General features: G+C 44.7%; 1 protein-coding gene across 1 annotated transcript; it reads right to left on the bottom strand.

Moving 5' to 3' along the window:
• chrnb3a (cholinergic receptor nicotinic beta 3 subunit a) lies at window positions 1-23853 on the bottom strand. Its single transcript, XM_072670683.1, has 7 exons — window positions 23569-23853; window positions 14161-14312; window positions 4609-4653; window positions 3607-3716; window positions 2966-3479; window positions 2308-2691; window positions 1-2213 (listed from the first exon to the last, which is right to left on the bottom strand). The coding sequence occupies exons 1-7, from the start codon at window positions 23639-23641 to the stop codon at window positions 2079-2081; spliced, it is 1413 nt and encodes a 470-aa protein (XP_072526784.1). The 5' UTR covers window positions 23642-23853; the 3' UTR covers window positions 1-2078.
• Between the last annotated feature and the right edge of the window lie 576 nt (window positions 23854-24429).

Here is a 24429-nt window from a genome sequence, read left to right as displayed (position 1 = left end):
TGACATTATAGGCAACTTTAATACGGATACATCATTGGAATTGTAGAGACACACTACATCCATTCCCAAATGGAATCATACAGTCGGCCGACGTGTCCAGCTGTTGAAAATATCGGCAATATAGTCCATTATCTGAATGCTACAGTTCTTCAGAGGCTAACCACCCCACCGTTGAGGTTCCTCCTGTAGGAACTTCCTGGTGCTATGCGTTGTAATGGACCCGGCTGAGGAACACGGCTACGAAGACCACTCTACATCTACCAACATGAATACACACAACACACTGCTGTATTGCTAGCATACTGGACGGGGCTCCTGCTGACTCCTACATGCTGTAGTCTCTCAGTGAGGCGGGGACAGTATGGCTGAGCGGCTGAATTAGTGTGTAGTGATATGGACACTGTTTCAGGTCAAGGTCAAAGCTAATACACCTTCTGTGCTCTTCTCTGAAAGACGCTTCTTCATCTAGATGAAGATACTGTATGAGGTTCCCAAATCAAGGCCTTGTCTGGATGGCTGGAAGCAGATGGGCTGAATCAAGGCCTTGTCTGAATTAAAAGTCTGGAGATGAGCAGATGTTTCCAGGTTTGTGTCCAAAAACGAACCTCCTGAAGTCGACTGAAATGGGCTTGGTGGATCACATGGTTTACAGGAAGAGTGCTACGCTAGCATCAGTCCACTGTAGTCCAGACGAGAGCATTGATTAAAGGGATAGTTTCAGCTCAGAGATCAGCTGTAGTCTAGGGAAGAGTGTGGAAGAGCGAGCTTCTGAACCAGTGAAGAGGTCCAGTGCTGTAGGATAGTTGGTAAGGAGGACTGTTCTGGGTTGAGTCCGAATCTGAGGAATTGGGCCTGTTCGTGAGGGAGGATGTGGTGTGGTAGTAGATGATGAAGGTGGTGTAAAATAAGAAGGGTTTAATGAGGTGGAGAAGATGTGATGTAATGGGTTTACATTTGTTGAGTTCCTGAGGTGTGTTAATGAGGTTTCTAATGGGGTTAGTCTTACAGTTTGAGGTGTGTGTTAATGAGGTTTCATATGGGGTTAATATTACTGTTTGAGGTGTGTGTTAATGAGGTTTCTTATGGGGTTAGTTTTACTGTTTGAGGTGTGTGTTAATGAGGTTTCTGATGGGGTTAGTGTTACTGTTTGAGGTGTGTTAATAAGGTTTCTAATGGGGTTAGTGTTACTGTTTGAGGTGTGTGTTAATGCAGTTTTTAATGAGGTTAGTTTTACTGTTTGAGGTGTGTGTTAATGAGGTTTCTGATGGGGTTAGTGTTACTGTTTGAGGTGTGTTAATGAGGTTTCTGATGGGGTTAATATTACTGTTTGAGGTGTGTGTTAATGAGGTTTCTTATGGGGTTAGTTTTACTGTTTGAGGTGTGTGTTAATGAGGTTTCTGATGGGGTTAGTGTTACTGTTTGAGGTGTGTGTTAATGCAGTTTTTAATGAGGTTAGTTTTACTGTTTGAGGTGTGTGTTAATGCAGTTTTTAATGAGGTTAGTTTTACTGTTTGAGGTGTGTGTTAATGAGGTTTCTGATGGGGTTAGTGTTACTGTTTGAGGTGTGTGTTAATGAGGTTTCTGATGGGGTTAGTGTTACTGTTTGAGGTGTGTGTTAATGCAGTTTTTAATGAGGTTAGTTTTACTGTTTGAGGTGTGTGTTAATGAGGTTTCTGATGGTGTTAGTGTTAATGTTTGAGGTGTGTGTTAATGAGGTTTATAATGGGGTTAGTATTACTGTTTGAGGTGTGTGTCGTAATGAGGTTTATAATGGGGTTAGTATTATTGTTTGGGGTGTGTGTTAATGAGGTTTCTGATTGGGTTAGTGTTACTGTTTGAGGTGTGTGTTAATGAGGTTTATAATGGGGTGAGTGTTACTGTTTGAGGTGTGTGTTAATGAGGTTTCTAATGGGGTTAGTGTTACTGTTTGAGGTGTGTGTTAATGAGGTTTCTAATGGGGGTAGTATGGATTTTTGAGGTGTGTTAATGAAGGGGTTAATGAAGTTGGTACATAAGGAACGTGTCTGGAATGCTTTATTTGGGACTGTCCTCTGTTTTTGAAGTGTGTGTGTGAGTGTTTAAGGGGCAGTGCTTAGGTACATTTTCAGAGCTGGAGTGAAGATGAGGATGGTGCCGAGCACAGACACAGTAAGGAAGGCCCACAAGAAGATCCGGTCCAACACCTGAGCTACAAACTTCCAGTCTTGGACCACCTGAAGATACACACACATACACACACATATAGACAGTTACAGAGCTATCGCTTTAATAGACCCTGAAAAATCTGTGTATACTGATTCTACACACCTCTCTGATGAAGTGCTCCTTCCTGATGTGCCGGGATATGTAGCGCACCGAGCTGGTGGCCTTCTCCAGCATGGACATCCAGGCCTGGTTCTCGTCCTCCTTGCCCCCGACTCCACCTGCGCTCCTCTGCTGCCCTCTCTTCATCCCGCGCTTCAGTTCCGGACTGCGCAGCTCCATGTCCGGGTATCTGTAGCGGTCGGTGTGGCCGTGCATGCACAGCAGCCTGGGCAGCTTCTGTAGGAACAGGCTCTTTACCCATGGGGCCATGGGGTGGTAGGTGGCCGAGGAGCGGTGGTGCACGTTGATGACGAAGACGGTGACGATGATGGAGAAGGTGACGAAGATCATGATGAAGAGCAGGTACTCGCCAATCAGCGGGATGACCTTAAGGGTAGAGGATACGACAATTAGAAGGATCTGAGACACTTGGACAAGAACCAAACTGTGAGGTTCTAGACGATGACTGGGTCAGGTGGGGTGACAGGTCTTGTGGGGTGTTCTCCGGCATGCAGTGGTCCAAGGAACTACAACCGGTAAACCGCCCAAGGCTCACTGATGCTCATGGAGACCCCAGGTTCTGCTATTAGCATGCCAAGTGGTGCCATAGAGTTCTACGATTCCCCCTAGAACCATACATCCAGAACCAACCCCTCCCTACCTTGGAAGACGATGGAATGATCTCTTCGATGACCAGCAGGAAGACAGTGAGCGAGACCAGGACGGAGGTGGACAGCGACAGCTTCTCGCCTTCATCCGATGGCAGGTAGAAGACCAGGACGGTCAGGAAGGACAGGCCGAGGCAGGGGATGATAAGGAAGAGCGTATAGAAGAGGGGGAGGCGCTTGAGGATGAAGGAGTAGGTGACGAAGGGGTAGGAGTAGATGCCGTCTCGCCGGCTGCCCCGCCGGCCCGTGGCGTCCAGGATCTCCCACTCGCCGTTGTCGAAAAAGTCCTTGCGGTCCACGTGCGGGTCCACCAGGGACAGGTCCACCATGGTGCCGTCGTAGGTCCACGAGCCAAACTTCATGGAGCAGTTCTGCCGGTCGAAGGGGAAGAAGGTCACGTCCATGGTGCAGGCCGACTTGTAGCTGGCCGGTGGTGTCCACGTGACGGTGCCGTCGTACTTCACGATGGCTTTGGTCATTAGAGAACCCTCGAATCGCCCGTCGGCACTGAGAGAGAGAGAGGGAGGGAGAGACCGAGATGGAGAGAGTCATTAGTGCCCAAATTATCTGGAGGGCGGATAGGGGGTAGGGGCTGGTCAGCATGGTCATGTATGCAGTCCTCTGCAGGTCTTACTTCTCATACAGGACGATGTCGGGCAGCCAGATGTTCTCTGAGGGAACTCGGATGGATGTAATTCCTCCATAGTCCTCCGGGTCCCAGCGCAGCTTATAGTCCGTCCACTCCTGCAGACACAGAGAAGGGGAAGAGAGAGAGAGAAGGGGAAGAGAGAGATGGAAAGGGTTAGAGAGAGAGATGGAAAGGGGAATAGAGAGAGAGAGAGGGAGAGAGAGATGGAAAGGGGAAGAAAGGGATAAAGAAAAGGGGAGAAAGAGAGCAAGGGAATGAGAGAGAGAGAGAGAGAGAGAGAGAGAGAGAGAGAGAGAGATGGAAAGGTTTAGAGAGAGAGATGGAAAGAGAAAAAGAGAGAGAGAGAGAGATGGAAAGGGTTAGAGAGAGAGATGGAAAGGGGAATAGAGAGAGAGAGAGAGAGAGAGAGAGAGAAATGAAAAGGGGAAGAAAGGAATAAAGAAAAGGGGAGAAAGAGAGCAAGGGAATGAGAGAGAGCGAGAGAGAGGGGAAGAGAGAGAGAGAAAGTGGGAGAGAGAGATGGAAAAGGAAAGAGAGAGAGATACAGAGAGAGAGAGATAGAGAGAGAGAGAGATGGAAATGGGTTAGAGAGAGAGAGAGATAGAGAGAGAGAGATGGAAAGGGTTAGAGAGAAAGAGAGAGAGAGAGAGAGATGGAAAGGGTTAGAGAGAAAGAGAGAGAGAGAGATGGAAAGGGGAAGAGAGGGATAAAGAAAAGGGAGAAAGGGAGGGCAAGGGAATAAGGAAGAGAGAGAGAAAGTGGGAGAAAGAGAGAGATAAAGAAAAGGGGAGAAAGAGAGCGAGGGAATAAGGAAGAGGAAGAGAAAATAAATAAATTGGGAACTTTTGCTTTCTTTCATTTATTTGTTTGTTTGTTTTTCCGGGTTCTAAACACCTGTAAAGGCTCCCCGTCTGTACGTAATACATCTGTAATTAACAGCAATGAATTATATCATACAATCATACAGACAATCATCAGAACCTTTACCTGCCAGAGCCACACATTAGTAGTCATCAGCTGGTTCTTTTCATCCTAGAGCAAGAGAGAGAGAGAGAGAGAGAGAGAGAAAGAGAGAGAAAGAGAGAGAGAGAGAGAGAGAGAGATTAAAAGCATAATGATACAAATTAGAGATGAAAACCTGGCTGAAATGAAAAGCTGTTCATTAAGGACGGTAATGTTGCTGTGCTATCACTCAGCTCGGCCTCTTACATCTGACTAATAAGGACGATTAGGAATGAGATCAGAGTCGTCCCGAGAACCAAAAGGCCGGCGCTAACAGTACACTACTGCTGCCAAAGCTGCGGTCTTTGACCTGCCGCTGCTATAAAAGCTCCACAAGCTTTGATCTTCCGCTTGTCCTCCCACTTCCTTTAGGGACGCTTGGGGACGAGCAGCGCGCTCCGCTTTATTCATTTATTTGCGTCTCTGAATAAATTAGCGGGAAGCCAGACAGTCAGAAGGAGACACATCAGCTAGATTAGGCTCATTCACAGAGGTTCAGGCAGTGGCCACCAGAGGGCGCCAGTCGCCAATCAAAGAGCTTTAAAAAGGAAACGCGTGTTGAGAAAAAAGTCCCCCACAATACACTCCTCACACCTCTCTGAGAACTGGGGTATGGGCGTGGCATTAATATTCTAATGAATGTGTGTGACTGACAGCCCTTCATCACTGGGCAACAAATTTGCTTTACGCTACCATGGCAACGCACACAATCGTGAGGCGGAGAAGTTGCGTTATTTAGCTTTGGTTGTGATGTCACAGATCTTTAGGGTTTACTGAGGTTCTGATATCTGGAACCGAGTCGCCCCACCCGTCCAATGTCCCGTCGTCTCTTCCGGATCTCCCCGGCTATGGTCCGTCCCGGCACTCAGCAACTGACGGGCGTTGGACGTGAAGGACGATGGGGCTCCCCTGGTCATGCCTCGAGCTTTAACTTGGCAGGTTGCTCAGACTCGAAGAGAGCTTGGAGCCATGTTAGCCTTGTGATTGGTCAGGGGTATGCAGACGTACACCTGACCCACTTTTAGGGCCGTCCATTCCACATGGTACATTGAAAATTTACATTGGGGCCCCTGAGGAGCCAGATTTACTTCATTAGAGAGATGTTCTAGTCAGATTTAGGTTCCCAGGGGCTTTACTCTGCGGATTTTCCCATGAAAAGTGCTTGGCTCAGGTGTGCCTTCGCCTGGTTATTTGTTAGTAGTATGTATTTATTGCTCTGTCCAAGCCCTGCTGTCCCCGTTGATGGCCTGCTCGATAGACGATGACCATAACCAACCAGACCTTCCTGCACTCCGATCAATATTTCATAATGGGATGATGAAACATTTATGCTCCATTTGTAAGAGGCAGGGACCTTGTATGAATTTAGAACAGACTTATTGCAGACTCAACAAGAAAGAGAGGGAGAGAGGGGGACAGGAGATTCGGTTTACCAAGCCAAGACCAAGACTAAGAGTGGGCGAGACCTGGTAAACACAGAGAACAAGAGGAGGCGAACAAACCATCAAGAGCGAGACTAGGAGTTGGTGATGCTGAGTCACAACCAAGGCCTACCTAGGAGTAGACAAAGCTGAGTCAAGAGTAAGACTAGAGGTAGACAAAGCTGGATCAAAAGTAGAACTAGGGGTAGATCAAGCTGAGTCAAGAGTAAGACTAGGGGTAGACAAAGCTGGATCAAGGGTAAGACGAGGGGTAGACAAAGCTGAGTCAAGAGTAAGACTAGGAGTAGACAAAACTGAGTCAAGAATAAGACTAGGGGTAGACAAAGCTGAGTCAAGAGTAAGACTAGGGGTAGATAAAGCTGAGTCAAGAGTAAGACTAGAGGTAGACAAAGCTGGATCAAAAGTAGAACTAGGGGTAGATCAAGCTGGATCAAGAGTAAGACTAGGGGTAGACAAAGCTGGATCAAGGGTAAGACTAGGAGTAGACAAAACTGAGTCAAGAGTAAGACTAGAGGTAGACAAAGCTGGATCAAGAGTAAGACTAGAGGTAGACAAAGCTGAGTCAAGAGTAAGACTAGGGGTAGATAAAGCTGAGTCAAGAGTAAGACTAGAGGTAGACAAAGCTGAGTCAAGAGTAAGACTAGGGGTAGACAAAGCTGGATCAAGAGTAAGACTAAGAGTAGACAAAGCTGAGTCAAGAGTAAGACTAGGAGTAGACAAAGCTGAGTCAAGAGTAAGACTAGGAGTAGACAAAGCTGGATCAAAAGTAGAACTAGGGGTAGATCAAGCTGAGTCAAGAGTAAGACTAGGGGTAGACAAAGCTGGATCAAGGGTAAGACGAGGGGTAGACAAAGCTGAGTCAAGAGTAAGACTAGGAGTAGACAAAACTGAGTCAAGAATAAGACTAGGGGTAGACAAAGCTGGATCAAAAGTAGAACTAGGGATAGATCAAGCTGGATCAAGAGTAAGACTAGGGGTAGACAAAGCTGGATCAAGGGTAAGACTAGGAGTAGACAAAACTGAGTCAAGAGTAAGACTAGAGGTAGACAAAGCTGGATCAAGAGTAAGACTAGGAGTAGACAAAACTGAGTCAAGAGTAAGACTAGAGGTAGACAAAGCTGGATCAAGAGTAAGACTAGGAGTAGACAAAGCTGAGTCAAGAGTAAGACTAGGGGTAGACAAAGCTGAGTCAAGAGTAAGACTAGGAGTAGACAAAGCTGAGTCAAGAGTAGGACTAGGAGTAGACAAAGCTGGATCAAGGGTAAGACTAGGGGTAGACAAAGCTGAGTCAAGAGTAAGACTAGAGGTAGACAAAGCTGAGTCAAGAGTAGGACTAGGAGTAGACAAAGCTGGATCAAGGGTAAGACTAGGGGTAGACAAAGCTGAGTCAAGAGTAAGACTAGAGGTAGACAAAGCTGAGTCAAGAGTAGGACTAGGAGTAGACAAAGCTGGATCAAGGGTAAGACTAGGGGTAGACAAAGCTGAGTCAAGAGTAGGACTAGGAGTAGACAAAGCTGGATCAAGGGTAAGACTAGGGGTAGACAAAGCTGAGTCAAGAGTAAGACTAGAGGTAGACAAAGCTGAGTCAAGAGTAAGACTAGAGGTAGACAAAACTGAGTCAAGAGTAAGACTAGGGGTAGACAAAGCTGAGTCAAGAGTAAGACTAGGAGTAGACAAAGCTGAGTCAAGAGTAGGACTAGGAGTAGACAAAGCTGGATCAAGGGTAAGACTAGGAGTAGACAAAACTGAGTCAAGAGTAAGACTAGAGGTAGACAAAGCTGGATCAAGAGTAAGACTAGAGGTAGACAAAGCTGAGTCAAGAGTAAGACTAGGGGTAGATAAAGCTGAGTCAAGAGTAAGACTAGAGGTAGACAAAGCTGAGTCAAGAGTAAGACTAGGGGTAGACAAAGCTGGATCAAGAGTAAGACTAAGAGTAGACAAAGCTGAGTCAAGAGTAAGACTAGGAGTAGACAAAGCTGAGTCAAGAGTAAGACTAGGAGTAGACAAAGCTGGATCAAAAGTAGAACTAGGGGTAGATCAAGCTGAGTCAAGAGTAAGACTAGGGGTAGACAAAGCTGGATCAAGGGTAAGACGAGGGGTAGACAAAGCTGAGTCAAGAGTAAGACTAGGAGTAGACAAAACTGAGTCAAGAATAAGACTAGGGGTAGACAAAGCTGGATCAAAAGTAGAACTAGGGATAGATCAAGCTGGATCAAGAGTAAGACTAGGGGTAGACAAAGCTGGATCAAGGGTAAGACTAGGAGTAGACAAAACTGAGTCAAGAGTAAGACTAGAGGTAGACAAAGCTGGATCAAGAGTAAGACTAGGAGTAGACAAAACTGAGTCAAGAGTAAGACTAGAGGTAGACAAAGCTGGATCAAGAGTAAGACTAGGAGTAGACAAAGCTGAGTCAAGAGTAAGACTAGGGGTAGACAAAGCTGAGTCAAGAGTAAGACTAGGAGTAGACAAAGCTGAGTCAAGAGTAAGACTAGGAGTAGACAAAGCTGGATCAAGAGTAAGACTAGGGGTAGACAAAGCTGAGTCAAGAGTAAGACTAGGAGTAGACAAAGCTGAGTCAAGAACAAGACCAGGAGTTGGTGAGGCTGAGTCAGGAATGGGTGGTCCTAAAATATGCTTCACTTTACCTAGACGTGACCTTTAGATTAGACTCATGAGACCCATGGCATGTAGAAGCCCCCAGGCTCTGGTCCCTCTGGCCTGGTCCACAATCCATCCCATGATTTTTCAAATGATATGGAAAAATATGGCACGACAGCGTGTTTGGCAGTATTGGACAGTCCTGACTGTAGAATCTCCACCATCATCAACAATCAATACACAAGCAAGCCGAGCAATATGGAACTGGCCCTGAAGAGAAGGTCGGATGGATACATTAAAGAAGAACTGCATCCAAATCAATCGACCCAGTCAGTATAACTGCATTAAAATATTCCATCACTCTGGATGAAGAACAGGCATCGGTGGACACAGTGGCTCTGTCTATACTCACAGGGGTCGATTAGAGGACCACCACAGTGAACATGTACCTATAGCAGCCCTGCTCTCTGTGAGAGGCCTAGATGCTGAGCTCACATCTTTTCCAGCTCGGGTTACTCTGTGTTGTGTCTCCTTGACTCTTAAATCATACACACAGACACAAATGGGTGCTCCCTGCTTCAGCCCATAAACCATCCTATCCGATCCTCAGATTTAATGTGTTGCCGCGTGCGTGTGTGTTTACTATACTGCATGTAAAAATGAATTAAAAAATGAGTCACCTTGCGTGTTCAAGGTGGTAGTAACTTCAGGCCTCATGCAGATGGTGTGGCACAAGAATGAGGGGGCTATAAATACAGTGGGGATTTGTGACCGGACTCAGACGTTGAGAATAGTGCAGTAGTACAGTGCAGTGGGTGTCTCGTTGTCTCTGTGTCTCGTCTCGATGTTAATGATTGGCAAAAAGGAGGGATTGCATCTAGACACGCCGAAAAGGCCATATTGCGAAGAACGTAGCTGAATCTGCAGGTGTATGGAAGCGTATGGTCATACTGGTCTACCAGCAGTGGCAGAAATCCCTACAGTCTACAGGAAACTCGCCTCAGAACTGTGTCCAAAAGATGAAACTGACGGAAAGGGACCACCGGAGGATTTCCCAGCTTGTGAACGAAAATTGCTTCGCTTCCAGGCGAGATTTTCTTCTAGAAGACAACCACCACTTTCTGAAGGGAAATGCTCAGGGAACTGCAGACCATCAACATATGGAGCAAAGTGGCAACGAAAGAGGCCTTCGCTCACTTCTGCTCGAAAATGATGACCTCCTCACCCTCTGGAACAACGTCCTGTGGACCGATCAGCCGAAAGTGGATCTTTACGAAAGCCAACAGTTAAGAAAACCAACAGTTAAGCATGGTGGTGGTAGTGTCACGGTGTTGGAATGTTTTGCTGCTTAAAGGGGCCGTATACGATTCTGGAGAACGACTGTTGACATCTGAACTCAACAAACACACCCCTTTCTTCAGGTCACATTCTTAGGCTCCGCCCCCCAAAAAAATCTGGGCCTGTTGTACAAAGAAAACACAAACATAATACAAGAGTGGGGAGAGAGAGATAGAGCAACGTCATGGTGCCAACTCCTGATTGGCTGAAATTTCCTATTTTACCAAGCCACCGGACTTTCCCCAGTGCATGAACAGACCAGAGGGCAGCGAACCGTGACTAACATTCGCAGTGTATCGGACCGAAATCGCATACAGCTCCTTTAAGGGCCTGGACGACTTCCAGTAAATGCATAAACAACGTAAACCACAAATTCTGCTCTTCTAGGCCTACATATGGGACACATGTATGCATGACCTCATGTCCTGACACTGTAAAATAATATGTGTGTGTGTGTGTGTGTGTGTGTGAAGTTCCCTTCTCTATATAGTCACACTGTGACTATACCATCCCATTCATCTTGGCCCTTGTGAACTTCAGTATTTCATGGCTAATGCACTTACCACACCTCCAAAACCCATTACACACTTCACTTCTCTCCCCCTATGTCTCTCTCTCCCTCTCTCTCTCTCTCTTTATTCTTGGATTCTCCTCCCTCTTCGTATCTATCTCTGCCTCTAGCCACCCCCCCACACTCTCTCTCTCTCTTTCTCGCTTGTTAATCCCCTTTTACTGAGTACAATTCCCAGTGTTTTCAGTTATTCAGCTTCCTATTAACATCGCTCTCTCTCTCTCTCTCCCTCTGTTCTGTCTCTAAGTCTCTCGCTCTCTTTATCCTCCTCTTGTTATCTCTCTCTCTCTCTCTCTCTCGCCCTGTCTCTATTTCTGTCAGTGTGCAGTGGAGCAGTTAACCCCTCTTAAGAGCTTCCTGCTCACATGGCCCAAGTGTGTGTGTGTTACAGTGACCTTAGTAAAGTGTGTTTAGTGTGAAACCACAGTAATGTGTGTGTGTGTGTGTGTGTGTGTGTGTGTATGCTCAGACACTACCCACAGCATCATTTTACACTGCATTACTGTAATGCTGCCTGTCCACTATTACGGTAGATGGACGACAGCAAACAGAGCAGCTATGGAAACTTCCGTCACCACCAGCAATGACGGCAGCGCCACCCCCCCCCCCCCCCAATCCGCTTTTCCAGCATTTGTGGTCGACCGCAGCTCAGTGTAAGAGTGTCCAACCACGCTTAAGCCAACAGCCGCAATTAGAGACATTAGCGTGGGTTTAAAACACCTTCGGCATCAAACAGCAGCAAACACCCCACAGAGAGCCACATAGCCTAATGCTATGCTAACGCACTATGGCCTCTTTTCCACTGCAGGGCCACATGGTTGGGGAAGTGCACACACTTTAGTCCTGCGCTACAACTACAGGGCTAATGTAGCTAAGGTTAATATCGCTAAAGCTAGCTAATTTACTGAAGCCGTAATTCATCTGCCTGCATACATCACACTCGCCTGTAGCGCGGCAAGTTCGCGAGTCGCGAGTGTGTGATGGCTTTGGCATGCGATTAGCTAAGCATTGCTACCATGCTAGTGACATCACTAGTACTAGCAAGGTCTGCTACCGTGCTGGCCACCGGTCTCGCCCAGCATCGCTACCACATCGACCATCGGCCTCACCCAGCATCACCACTGCAAGAGTACCGCAACGACCTCCAGCCTAGCCGAGCATTACTGCCGGCTACCGGCCTCGCCCAGCATCGCTACCGTAGTGGTGGTGACATTGCTATCGTGCCATCAGCATTGCTACTGTGCTGGCCACTGGCCTCATCAGCTTATGTAGTCCACCCAGTGTTGCCCATGCCACAGGCAGCAACACAACCCCAAAGCATGGTAGACCCCCACCCCCATACTTCACAGTTGGCAAGGTGTTCTTTTCATGAAATGCTTCTCCAGATGTTCTGTAGCACTCTTCACACGTTAGGTCTTGTAAAGAGGTCACTGGTGAGGTTTCCTTCCTCTGATTCCTTCATGAAGGTTGTGAGGCACGGTGCACCTTCTAGGTAGAAACTTGAAGAACACAGGGGATAACCTGGAGATGCTGCCGCCAGGAACCCAGAGCTTCCATATGACAGGGTGGACCTTCACACACACTAATTACACAGTAGATAACAGACACAACGTCTCATTGGGTTGGGCAGGATTGTTTTGACCATATTCTTGTCCAACCATAGCAACAGTTACTATGGAAAAAAGGCATTTGTGGGGGGACACTGATGAGTCAGCTGTGACAGAAGCGATGGCCTTTGTGGATGATGATGGTCTACAGACAAGTGGAAGGATTCCATCTAACCTAAGAGCATGTGGATGTGCGTGTGTGTGTGTGTGTTTTGGGCGGGGATGCATTTTAAGAGGCACGTCCATGGTAACAAACACACATATATATCTACACACAAATGCGCGCACACAAATCAGTACAAGCACAGGATCAGGAGCGAGCAAGGTGCTGGCTGAATGGTCGTCATGGCGATGTGTGTGAGACACATGCTCGCTGTGTGTGTTTGTGTTTGTTTATACCCCTCTAGCCCACATCTGGCGTTAGGCAGCATGGTGCCAATAGCTTCATGTTCATCTGATCCAGAGAGTCCTATTCTATTGGCAGTACTTCTCTACAGGGACTAGACAAGCTGTGTGTGTCTGTGTCAGCATTGGACGCACCTTAAAGTAGCTGAACACATTCTGTAGAAGGGCTGTCCACAAACTTTTGGACGGGCAATATTTAGACAATATTAATTGGTTTCTGAAAATAATAATTGTAATTTATCACAATTAAAATGTATCTCTAATCACTTACTTTCTTTTTTACTGTTTTTATATTTTTTCACTTTATTTTGACTTTCTCCTACATTTTGAAAAACTCAAACCTATTGTCTCCAAATATTTACAAAATATGGACATTATTACAATTATTACAATATACTTGAACTTTTTAAATATATTTCTTCAAATTGTTTCATTAAATAATATTTTAGTCAACAATTATATAATGTTTATAATTACAATCATTGTCAATTCATGTTCTGGATATTCATGTTATATATATGTTATATATGTTATAATGTAGATTATATATATAGATTAATATTATATATATATACATGAATATCTATAAATATAGATTTATATATAAATAATGCCATATATATATTTATATATATATATATATATATATATATATATATATATATATATATATATATATATATATAGCTTTATTTTGGATATTAACTTCATTATAAATTCATTCTTGATATTAATTTATTAGATATTTATTTGTAATAGTTCTCTCCAAGATATTCATTTGATTAGAACAATTTGATTGGAAAATAATTTAAATAGAATTTCTTTTAGAAATGTATTTTACTTGTATTAGAACTTCTATAAATCTCCAAATATTTACAAAATATTGAAATTATTACAATTATTACAATATTTTCTCTCTTTAACTTTCTTATTATATTTCTCCATATTGTTCAATAAAATAATATTTTAGTCAATTATATAAAGTTTATAATTATAATAATAACTTTTCTGCATATTGTTAATTTGTAACATATTTCTAAATTGTAAAGCAGTATCTTATTTTTTAGGTGATTTAAGTATCTAAAAAAAAAATCAATTCTTTTTTCACTTTTGATACATTTTCTCCTCATTTTGACTTTGAAACCTGAATCTTGAATTAATCATTATTTATTTATTTTTATTTTGTTAAATTATTATTAATTATTCTTCATTTCGGAAGTTTTTCCATGCCAGTGTTTTACATTTTATACATCATAAACACACTACAGATGTAAATATATTAAAACTAACTGTGTTTACACTGACTTGTATTTGTGTCAATTTACCAGACCCTCAGTCTGTTACAGTTAACCCACCCATCTGCACTGTATCTTTATATCTCACTTTATTTACACACACACTACAGTGTGATAGGTGGCTCTCGCTCGTCTAGGTCTCAGCGTACGTACGTGTGTGTTAATGCACTAATATCATCAGTGTGTGTTCACAGTGATGACTGTAAGTGGTCCCTGAATCAGGCCTCTACTCGTGTTGTAGACGGAGAGAGAGAGAGAGTGTGTGACTGTGAGATTCTCACCACGTCCACCAGCTGCGAGATCTTGAGGCCGAAGCGGACGGCGATGGTGTCGTTAGCGTGAAGCACAGGCCTCACCCACTTCTGATAGCCTCTAAACAGATTCCTCAACAGCGTGTCCTCCAGCTCCGCCAACGACACAAACTCCTCTGGAGCTACAGGGAGAGAGAGAGAGAGAGAGAGAGAGAGAGAGAGAGAGAGAGGGAGAGAGATATGAATGCCCAGGGGGATCCAATGCTATTTTTTCAGACGTGCTGTACGTCTGGTGGGCAGCGGTGTTGTTATTGTTTTGGTAAGAAGTGATGAGTAATAAAGGTCAGACTGTAATGACCTACGGTCAGTGTGACTGTAGTCCAGTAAAGTCATTTAATAATCGTATTACAGTTTATCACTCAGATATAAACCAAATATCAGTTTTACTGGAACTTATTTAGTTTATTTAGAACTATTATTAATAATTCATTTCAAATTAGATTGAATTGGATTAAAACTTCAGTTTTATTAGATATTTAATCTGTATAATAACTTAATTTTAAATAAATTCTAAATATCAGTTTTATTAGATCTTTAATCTGTATAATAACTTAATTTTTAATTAGTTCAGTATATCTTTTTTATTAGATCTTCAATCTGTATAATAACTTCATTGTAAATAAATTCTGGATATCAGTTTTATTAGAACTTCAATCTGTATAATAACTTCATTGTAAATAAATTCTGGACATCAGTTTTATTAGATCTTCAATCTGTATAATAACTTCATTGTAAATAAATTCTGGATATCAGTTTTATTAGAACTTTAATCTGTATAATAACTTAATTTTAAATTAGTTCTGGATATCAGTTTTATTAGAACTTCAATCTGTATGATAACTTCATTGTAAATAAATTCTGGATATCAGTTTTATTAGAACTTTAATCTGTATAATAACATCATTGTAAATAAATTCTGGATATCAGTTTTATTAGAACTTTAATCTGTATAATAACTTAATTTTAAATTAGTTCTGGATATCAGTTTTATTAGAACTTTAATCTGTATAATAACTTAATTTTAAATTAGTTCTGGATATCAGTTTTATTAGAACTTTAATCTGTATAATAACTTAATTTTAAATTAGTTCTGGATATCAGTTTTATTAGAACTTTAATCTGTATAATAACTTCATTGTAAATAAATTCTGGATATCAGTTTTATTAGAACTTTAATCTGTATAATAACTTCATTGTAAATAAATTCTGGATATCAGTTTTATTAGAACTTTAATCTGTATAATAACTTAATTTTAAATTAGTTCTGGATATCAGTTTTATTAGATCTTTCTGTAAAAAGTATCTTCATTAGAAAATTAGTAAATTTATTGTAAATGTATATGTGTTTAATTAGAATTTCACTTTGCATAATAGCTTCACTATCAATTCATTCTGTTCTGGATCTATATATATAGCTTTATTTTGGATATTAGCTTCATTATAAATTCTTTCTTGATATTAATTTATTAGGTATTTATTTGTAATCGTTCTCTCCAAGATATTCATTTGATTAGAACAATTTGATTGGAAAATAATTTTAATAGAATTTCTTTTAGAAATGTGTTTTACTTGTATTAGAACTTCTATAAATGTATAATACAGAACAGAATATTATTACTGCAATAATTCATTCAGAAAAGTAACTTTATTATAAGTCCATCTGGAATTTATTATTATTTTTAGAACTCAATGCTGGAAAGAATCTTTATAATGAATTAATTGTGGTTGTGATGTAAGTTGTATTAGAACTAAGGGCATGCTGGGAGCCTGTGCTGTGTGGGTGACGTCCCCTTGCCAAACTCATCAGTTGAGTTTCCACAAAAAAAGCTGAGCCGCCTGAGCCACCGCGTGGAATTATTCCACTGAATCCATGAATATTTGATTGGACGAGGAGTCGGAGTACGGCAGCCTCTGATTGGCCAGTGACCGAGCCACGCTCCCAGGAGGGCTAGAGGAGCACAGAGTCATGGAGCGACAGCTGGTCCGGGCTCCTCCGAGCTTTCGGGCTGACGCAAAGATCACTGTGACATGATCACCTCGGACAAGAATGCCAGCGGGACGACACAAACACACACGCTTACACACACACACACACACACACACACATATGACATCATCATACACAGCAGATCACACTCAGAAGTTACTGTGGCTTCTCAAAACAAATCATCCACAAGAAGCCGACAGTTCAGCCAGATCCGAGCGAGGGAGGCAGAGACCAACGGGCAAAATAAAGCAAATGGCCTGAACCCATTTGTACAGAACTACAGAGCAAGCGGGAGTTGAGCCAACTGGCCCTCCGGAAGCAGCGGAGCTACACCTTTAAGTGCACCGCCTGCCCTCCGACAAGCTCCACCATAAACATTTCAACTGGCAGCATTAACATTTCAGTTGAACTCAACTGTAAAACTGCAGCAGCAAAGTACTCTAAATAGACAAAAGTATTGGGACGCCTGCTCCTTCATTGCTTCTTCTGAAATCAAGGGTATTAAAAAAAAATAGTGGATCCTGCTGAAGGAAGGCTGTCTACTAGACTCATCTTTGGGGAGTTGGCCTCACCCACGCTTGCTCTTGTCGCTGAATGCAATCAAATCCTCACAGCAGTGCTCCTCCAGAATCTAGTAGACAGCCTTCCTTCTTTCCTGGAAAGGGTAGAGACAGTTACTATAACAGAAGCAGGATTGATTCTTTTTTTTTTTTAATCCCCTTGATTTCAGAAGGAACTATGAAGGAGCAGGCGTCCCAATACTTTTGTCAATTTAGTGAGGCTGATTAGTAACTGCCCACCTCTGAGCAAGACCTTTGGCAGACACTCGAAAACGGAAGCATATCGTTTACATGGTGACGCAAGCTCATCTATATAAGCTATAAAAGTCTGCGGAAACGATTGCCACTGCACTGTACGCACACACACACACACACACACACACACACAAACACACACACTCTCTCACACAGTTTTATTCTATAACAGGATAAATGGAGACTGATCCCAGCATGACTCCCTCCTCACTAAAAGCTGAAGCGATTAATGTTGCAGTTTGTGAAAGTGTGTGTGTGTGTGTGTGTGTTATAAATGGAAAATGAATGTGGATCAGAGTCCTGTGGTGTTCTGAGTGTGTGTGTGTGTGTGTGTGTGTAACACTGCATGGCGAATGGAGTGTGTTTCTAAAGGATCAGAAACACTGCTGCTCGCTTTATCCTCACACACTCTCTACAAGACCCACTATAAGAGAGAGAGAGAGAGAGAGAGAGCAAAAAAGAGAGCAAGAAAGAGAGCAAAAGAGAGAGAGCAAGAAAGAGAGAGCAAAAAAGAGAGAGAGCAAAAAGAGAGAGCATCAAAGAGAGAGAGCAAAAGAGAGAAAGCAAGAAAGAGAGAGCAAGAAAGAGAGAGAGTAAAAGAGTAAAGAAGAGAGAGAGAGGAAGAGAGAAAGTAAGAGTAAAAAAGAGAGAGAAAGAAAGAGAGAGAGAGTAAAAGAGTAAAAAAGAGAGAGAGAAAGAAAGAGAGAGAGTAAAAGAGTAAAAAAGAGAGAGAGAAAGAGAGAGAGTAAAAGAGTAAAGAAGAGAAAGAGAGAAAGTAAGAGTAAAAAAGAGAGAGAGAAAGAAAGAGAGAGAGAGTAAAAGAGTAAAAAAGAGAGAGAGAAAGAAAGAGAGAGAGTAAAAGAGTAAAAAAGAGAGAGAGAAAGAAAGAGAGAGAGTAAAAGAGTAAAGAAGAGAGAGAGAGAAAGAGAGAAAGTAAAAGAGTAAAAAAGAGAGAGAGAAAGAAAGAGAGAGAGAGTAAAAGAGTAAAAAAGAGAGAGAGAAAGAAAGAGAGAGAGTAAAAGAGTAAAAAAGAGAGAGAGAAAGAGAGAGAGTAAAAGAGTAAAAAAGAGAGAGAGAAAGAGAGAGAGAGTAAAAGAGTAAAAAAGAGAGAGAAAGAAAGAGAGAGAGTAAAAGAGTAAAAAAGAGAGAGAGAAAGAAAGAGAGAGAGAGTAAAAAAAGAGAGAGAGCAAAAGAGAGAGTAAAAAAGAGAGAGAGCAAGAAAGAGAGAGCAAAAGAGTAAAAAAGAGAGAGAGAGAGAAAGAGAGAGCAAGAAAGAGAGAGAGTAAAAAAGAGAGAGAGCAAGAAAAAGAGAGCAGAGAGAGAGAGAGAGAGAGAGAGCTTGGCTCTCTGTTTCAGGTTTCAGATTAATCAGCTTTACAGTCCCCACTGACCCCTCTGTCCACTTCATTCTCTCTCTCTCTCTCTCTCTCTCTCTCTCTCTCTCTCTCTCTCCTCCCCTCTTTTTTGGGGATTGCTGTAAGTAAGAGCTCACAGCAGTGTGTATGTTTGTGTGTGTGTGTGTGTGTGTGTGTGTGTGTGTTGGGGTTTGTTGCAGTTCACTGCACTGACTCTAATGGATTTTAAAGGGCAGTGGTCAGACCGTGTGCTGGTGGAGACTCACACTCTGATTTGCAGCTCTCTGATTGGCCAGGGTGTAATGGTGTGGCACCAGTGCAGTCAGATCTCAACACCAGCAAAGCGTGAACCGAGGCTCAGCGTTAGCGTACACGCAAAGAGGCCGAGGCAGAATAAACGCTCACAGTTTTTCTCAGAGAAACGCGCTGGGCTAATCGAGCAGCAGGTCTTACTGCGCTAGCTGATAACTCTGTCAGAGGCTGAGGCACACTCTGTTCCCTGTCCTCGAGCCTTCAGATCTCTGCAATAAAGTACGAGCAACAAAAAGCTTAGCATCAAACGGAGGCAGAACACTAATCTGACTCGTTGCGACGTTACGAGAGGTCACAGCGTTTCTGGACTGGCTACTTCAGTAGCTAACCTGCTGCAAAGAGGCTTCCTAGACTGGCTACCTCAATGACTCTACACTGCTTTTCTGAAGCTTCCTGGACTGGCTACCTCAATGACTCTACACTGCTTTTCTGAAGCTTCCTGGACTGGCTACCTCAATGACTCTATACTTCTGCTACAATGCTTCCTGGATTGGCTACCTCAGTGACTACCCTGCTGCTATGATGCTTCCTGGACTGGCTACCTTAGTGACTCCACACTGCTGCTATGAGGCCTCCTGTATGGCCTACCTCAGTGACTCCACACTGCTGCTTTGAGGCCTCCTGTATGGCCTACCTCAGTGACTCCACACTGCTGCTATGAGGCCTCCTGGACTGGCTACCTCAGTGACTCCACACTGCTGCTATGAGGCCTCCTGGACTGGCTACCTTTGTGACTCCACACTGCTGCTATGAGGCCTCCTGGACTGGCTACCTCAGTGACTCCACACTGCTGCTATTAGGCCTCCAGGACTGGCTACCTTTGTGACTCCACACTGCTGCTATGAGGCCTCCTGGACTGGCTACCTCAGTGACTCCACACTGCTGCTATGAGGCCTCCTGTATGGCCTACCTCAGTGACTCCACACTGCTGCTATGAGGCCTCCTGGACTGGCTACCTCAGTGACTCCACACTTCTGCTATGAGGCCTCCTGGACTGGCTACCTCAGTGACTCCACACTGCTGCTATGAGGCCTCCTGGACTGGCTACCTCAGTGACTCCACACTGCTGCTATGAGGCCTCCTGGACTGGCTACCTCAGTGACTCCACACTGCTGCTATGAGGCCTCCTGGACTGGCTACCTCAGTGACTCCACACTGCTGCTATGAGGCCTCCTGGACTGGCTACCTCAGTGACTCCACACTGCTGCTATGATGCCTCCTGTATGGGCTACCTCAGTGACTCCACACTGCTGCTATGAGGCCTCCTGTATGGGCTACCTCAGTGACTCCACACTGCTGCTATGAGGCCTCCTGTATGGCCTACCTCAGTGACTCCACACTGCTGCTATGATGCTTCCTGGACTGGCTACCTTAGTGACTCCACACTGCTGCTATGATGCCTCCTGTATGGGCTACCTCAGTGACTCCACACTGCTGCTATGAGGCCTCCTGGACTGGCTACCTCAGTGACTCCACACTGCTGCTATGAGGCCTCCTGGACTGGCTACCTTTGTGACTCCACACTGCTGCTATGAGGCCCCCTGGACTGGCTACCTCAGTGACTCCACACTGCTGCTATTAGGCCTCCAGGACTGGCTACCTTTGTGACTCCACACTTCTGCTATGAGGCCTCCTGGACTGGCTACCTCAGTGACTCCACACTTCTGCTATGAGGCCTCCTGGACTGGCTACCTCAGTGACTCCACACTGCTGCTATTAGGCCTCCAGGACTGGCTACCTCAGTGACTCCACACTTCTGCTATGAGGCCTCCTGGACTGGCTACCTCAGTGACTCCACACTGCTGCTATTAGGCCTCCAGGACTGGCTACCTTTGTGACTCCACACTTCTGCTATGAGGCCTCCTGGACTGGCTACCTCATTGACTAGCCAACGTGTCTCACTGTGTCCTGGAGGCGTCCTGCACGCCTCTATGTGGATATCATAGCAACTGCCTAGCAACCACCGAGCAAAAACCTAGCAACCACTTAGCAACACCATAGCAACCACCTGAGACACCAAAGAAGAGATCTCCTTCAGAAGATACACTGTTCTTCTACCTAGAGAAGAAGCCAATCTGTGGGACTGGACCACCTTCTGGTCTTCTGTTCCTATCCAGCCAATCAGAGAGGAGGAGCGAGAGCGCGAGTGAGACAGAGAGAAAGAGAGAGAGAGAGAGAGAGAGAGAGAGAAGCTTGTGAATCAAAAGAGGCGAGTCATCAAGCCCGGGGCGAGAAACGAGGGGTGTGTGTGTGTGTGTGTGTGTGTGAGAGAGAGACAAGACGTCCTCCTGCTGAAGCATCCGGTTGGCAGGAGGCTGGAAATCTGATGGAGGTGCAGAGCAACTGATGGTGCATATTTTAAAGGGTAATAGGCCTGGTCCAATGCTGAGCCCTCCTTTAGGCTGTTCTATAGTAACCCCCCTTGAAAAACCATAGCAACCACCAGAGATACCATAGGAAGCACCTAAACCAGGACCTCTTCAGCATAGCAAAACACCTGAAACACTAAAGCAACCTCCTGGTATACATATGTAAACTGTTTAGCAACATCCTAGCAACCGCTTAAGACACCATAGTAACCACCTAGCAACCCACTCCTCCATTAAAAAGAACTCACATGACAACCCCTGGCAAACAACTAAACCAGGGCCTTAGTGGCTGTCTTAGATAACGCAGCAACCACCTTAGCAACTGTCTCAGACGACATAGCAACACTTTAGCATAGCAACCACCTAAAAAACATGTCAGCTGTTTAGCAACATCCTAGCAACCACTTAAGACACCATAGCAACAACTAGCAACAACTAAGTAACTATTTGGAATACCATTGCAACCACCTAGCAATGCCATAGCAGCCACGTGCAACTCTCCAATGAACGAACTCACATGAAAACCCCTAGCAACCACCAGAGATACCATAGCAAACACCTAAACCGGGACCTTAGTGACTGTCTCAGGTGACACAGCAACACCTTAAGATAGCAAACACCTGAAACACTAGCGCAACCACCTGGAATTCTTATGTCAACTGTTTCAAACTGTCTAGCAACCACTTAAGACACCATAGCAACCAACTAGCAACAACTAGCAACAATAACTCCGCTATGCGCAACTCCCCCTGAAAGAACTCACATGTCTAGCAACCACTAGAGATACCATAGCAAGCACCTACGCCAGGACCTTCGTGATTGCCTCAGATGACACAGGAACACCTTACCTCCTAACAACCACTTAAGAAACCATAGCAACCACCATAAGTCCTGATCACTCAATAAATCAGTGAATGAGGGGAAACGCGTCTCAGGCCCTCTAATCCTCTGGATTTGTGGATTTGTCCACCCTGGTCAAGCCCCTCGCCGGATTGCAGTTCATAGCCACGCCCCCTCGTCATTGCCCTCACATGTTTCTTGTCTGTGTTCAGTGTACAGTATCTACACCTCTTTGTTGGGCCTGGTGCTTTGGGGATCGGATCACCCTCGGATTTCACTTGTCTGCATGAAAAGCCAGGCGTGAACGCCCCAAGCCCGACCCCCCGAGCGTCTTCCGTCGAGCCTTCCGTCGAACCTTCAGCCAGTTGACCTTGGAGTCTCCCACATGCCTTTGGCTGAACTACAGGGAGGTTTAGCTCCCATAAACCCGGGCAACAGTTGTCTTGGTCTAGTCTCCTCCTTGTACCTCACAGTCCCGAACTCCTGAAATAGTCTGATCCTGATGTCCTGCAGACTAAAGAATGGCTTAACTTTGGCATTGACTCACCGTAGCTTTGGCCAGAAGGAAGATGGATGGGGAAATCTATGTACAGTAAATCTATGACCCCCACATCCTGAGACTGTGTGTGTGTGTGTGTGTGTCCTCCAGCTCGCAGTATTTCTGTGTTGACGGGAGGATGAATGATCACGGGCTCCAGCGCTTCCATTCGGGGATTAAATGAATGCAAAGTGCTCCACTCCTCTCAGTGCACAGCTGCTAAGAAAAAGCTCTTGACTGTTGACTTTCTCCCCCCTCACACACACACTCACACACTCACACACACACACAGACCTTCCATGACCACAACATGCTCCGTTGATCTGGTAGTCATGTGGATCCCTGAGCTAGTCCGCTCTGGCAGTGCATTTCGGGTTGCTGCACTAAGCAGTTTCAGTAGATCTTAATGGACTAAAGTATTTGGACACCTGCTCATTCATTCAAAGTTTATTGGGAAATCAAGGGAATTAAAACCACCTGCTTTTGTTGAAGGAACTGTCTCCACTGTCCAGAGAAGAAGGAAGGCTTTCTGCTAGATTCTGGAGGAGCTTTCAGCAACAAGAGCTGAACTCATCTCAAAAGTGCTGGATGGGGCTCCCCCACCATCCATCATTCCAGAGATCCACAGTTCTCCCACTGCTCCACAGCTCTATGCCCTCTACTAGCCCACGCCTGGCGTTAGACTGCTCCAGAGAGTCCTATTCTAGGACGTTAAGTAGCTGAATGCATTCATTAGAAGGGGTGTCCACAAACATTTGGACATCTAGAGTAGGTAGTGTCTGGTTCTCCACCACTAATGAAGATCTAGATCCTTCAGACTTATCTAGAACCTCAGTGTATGACATGCAGTTTACACACCTGAGCAACTCTAATTCCCTGCTAGTGGATTCGCATACTGCCCCCACCCCCCAACACACACACACACACACACACACACACCTCTCTCAAAACAGCACCACCATATGAGGGCTATGACTAATCACACCCCTTCTACTAACCGCTGCACCGCCAGCACCCACCCCCACACCTCTACACACACACTCACACACACACACACACTCAGTCACACCACAGCTTATTAAAGAACGCACGCGCAATGACGGGACACTTACATTAACAGTCTCACACATCAGCTCCTAACGCGCGCGGGCGCCTCTCTCACCTTCTGTAGTTGCATCGGCGGCTGCGAGCGCGAGCCACAGCGCCAACAAAACGCACTTCATCCTGCTCTTCATCGCTCCATCCTCACCCTATCCCTCCATCCGTCCCGCGCGCCGGACGCTCCACGGGGATGGCACGTGTGTGTCCGTGCGGTGTGAGTGTGTGTGTGTATGTGCGTTCTGTGTGGGTGTGTGCACGTGTGAATGTGTGTGTATGTGTGTGTGTGTGTGCGTGTGTGTGTGTGGTTTATACCGAGATGCTCGCGCTCTCTCTGCCCTTCCGTTTACCGGAGCAATCGGTGATGTGGGGCGAGAGATGGGGACTGCGCATGCGCGATCAGAGAGCGTCAGTAAGAGAGAGAGAGAGAGAGAGAGCGAGAGCGAGGGAGAGTATGTAAAGGAGGCTTATAGGGGCTTATAATGTGTTTATAAAGGGGGGTTTATAGGGGCTTATAATGTGTTTATAAAGGGGGGTTTATAGGGGCTTATAATGTGTTTATAAAGGGGGGTTTATAGGGGCTTATAATGTGTTTATAAAGGGGGGTTTATATGGGCTTATAATGTGTTTATAAAGGGGGGTTTATATGGGCTTATAATGTGTCTATAAAGGGGGGTTTATATGGGCTTATAATGTGTTTATAAAGGGGGGCTTATATGGGCTTATAATGTGTTTATAAAGGGGGGTTTATATGGGCTTATAATGTGTTTATAAAGGGGGGTTTATAGGGGCTTATAATGTGTTTATAAAGTGGGGGTTATATGGGCTTATAATGTGGTTATAAAGGGGTGTTTATATGGGCTTATAATGGGTTTATAAAGGGGGTTGTAGGGGTTTATAATGGGTTTATAAAGTGGGTTATATG

Source organism: Salminus brasiliensis, chromosome 24, assembly GCF_030463535.1.
Source record: "Salminus brasiliensis chromosome 24, fSalBra1.hap2, whole genome shotgun sequence".
Classification (NCBI taxonomy): Eukaryota; Metazoa; Chordata; class Actinopteri; order Characiformes; family Bryconidae; genus Salminus; species Salminus brasiliensis.
This window is presented reverse-complemented; position numbering and strand designations above follow the sequence as displayed.

Coding starts and splice junctions, on each gene's coding strand:
- chrnb3a (XM_072670683.1), bottom strand. CDS start 23,641: ATGAAGAGCAGGATGAAGTGCGTTTTGTTGGCGCTGTGGCTCGCGCTC. Junction 4,654..14,160: donor TCTCGCAGCTGGTGGACGTG/GTGAGAATCTCA, acceptor CTCTTGCTCTAG/GATGAAAAGAACCAGCTGAT. Junction 3,717..4,608: donor CTAATGTGTGGCTCTGGCAG/GTAAAGGTTCTG, acceptor CTGTGTCTGCAG/GAGTGGACGGACTATAAGCT.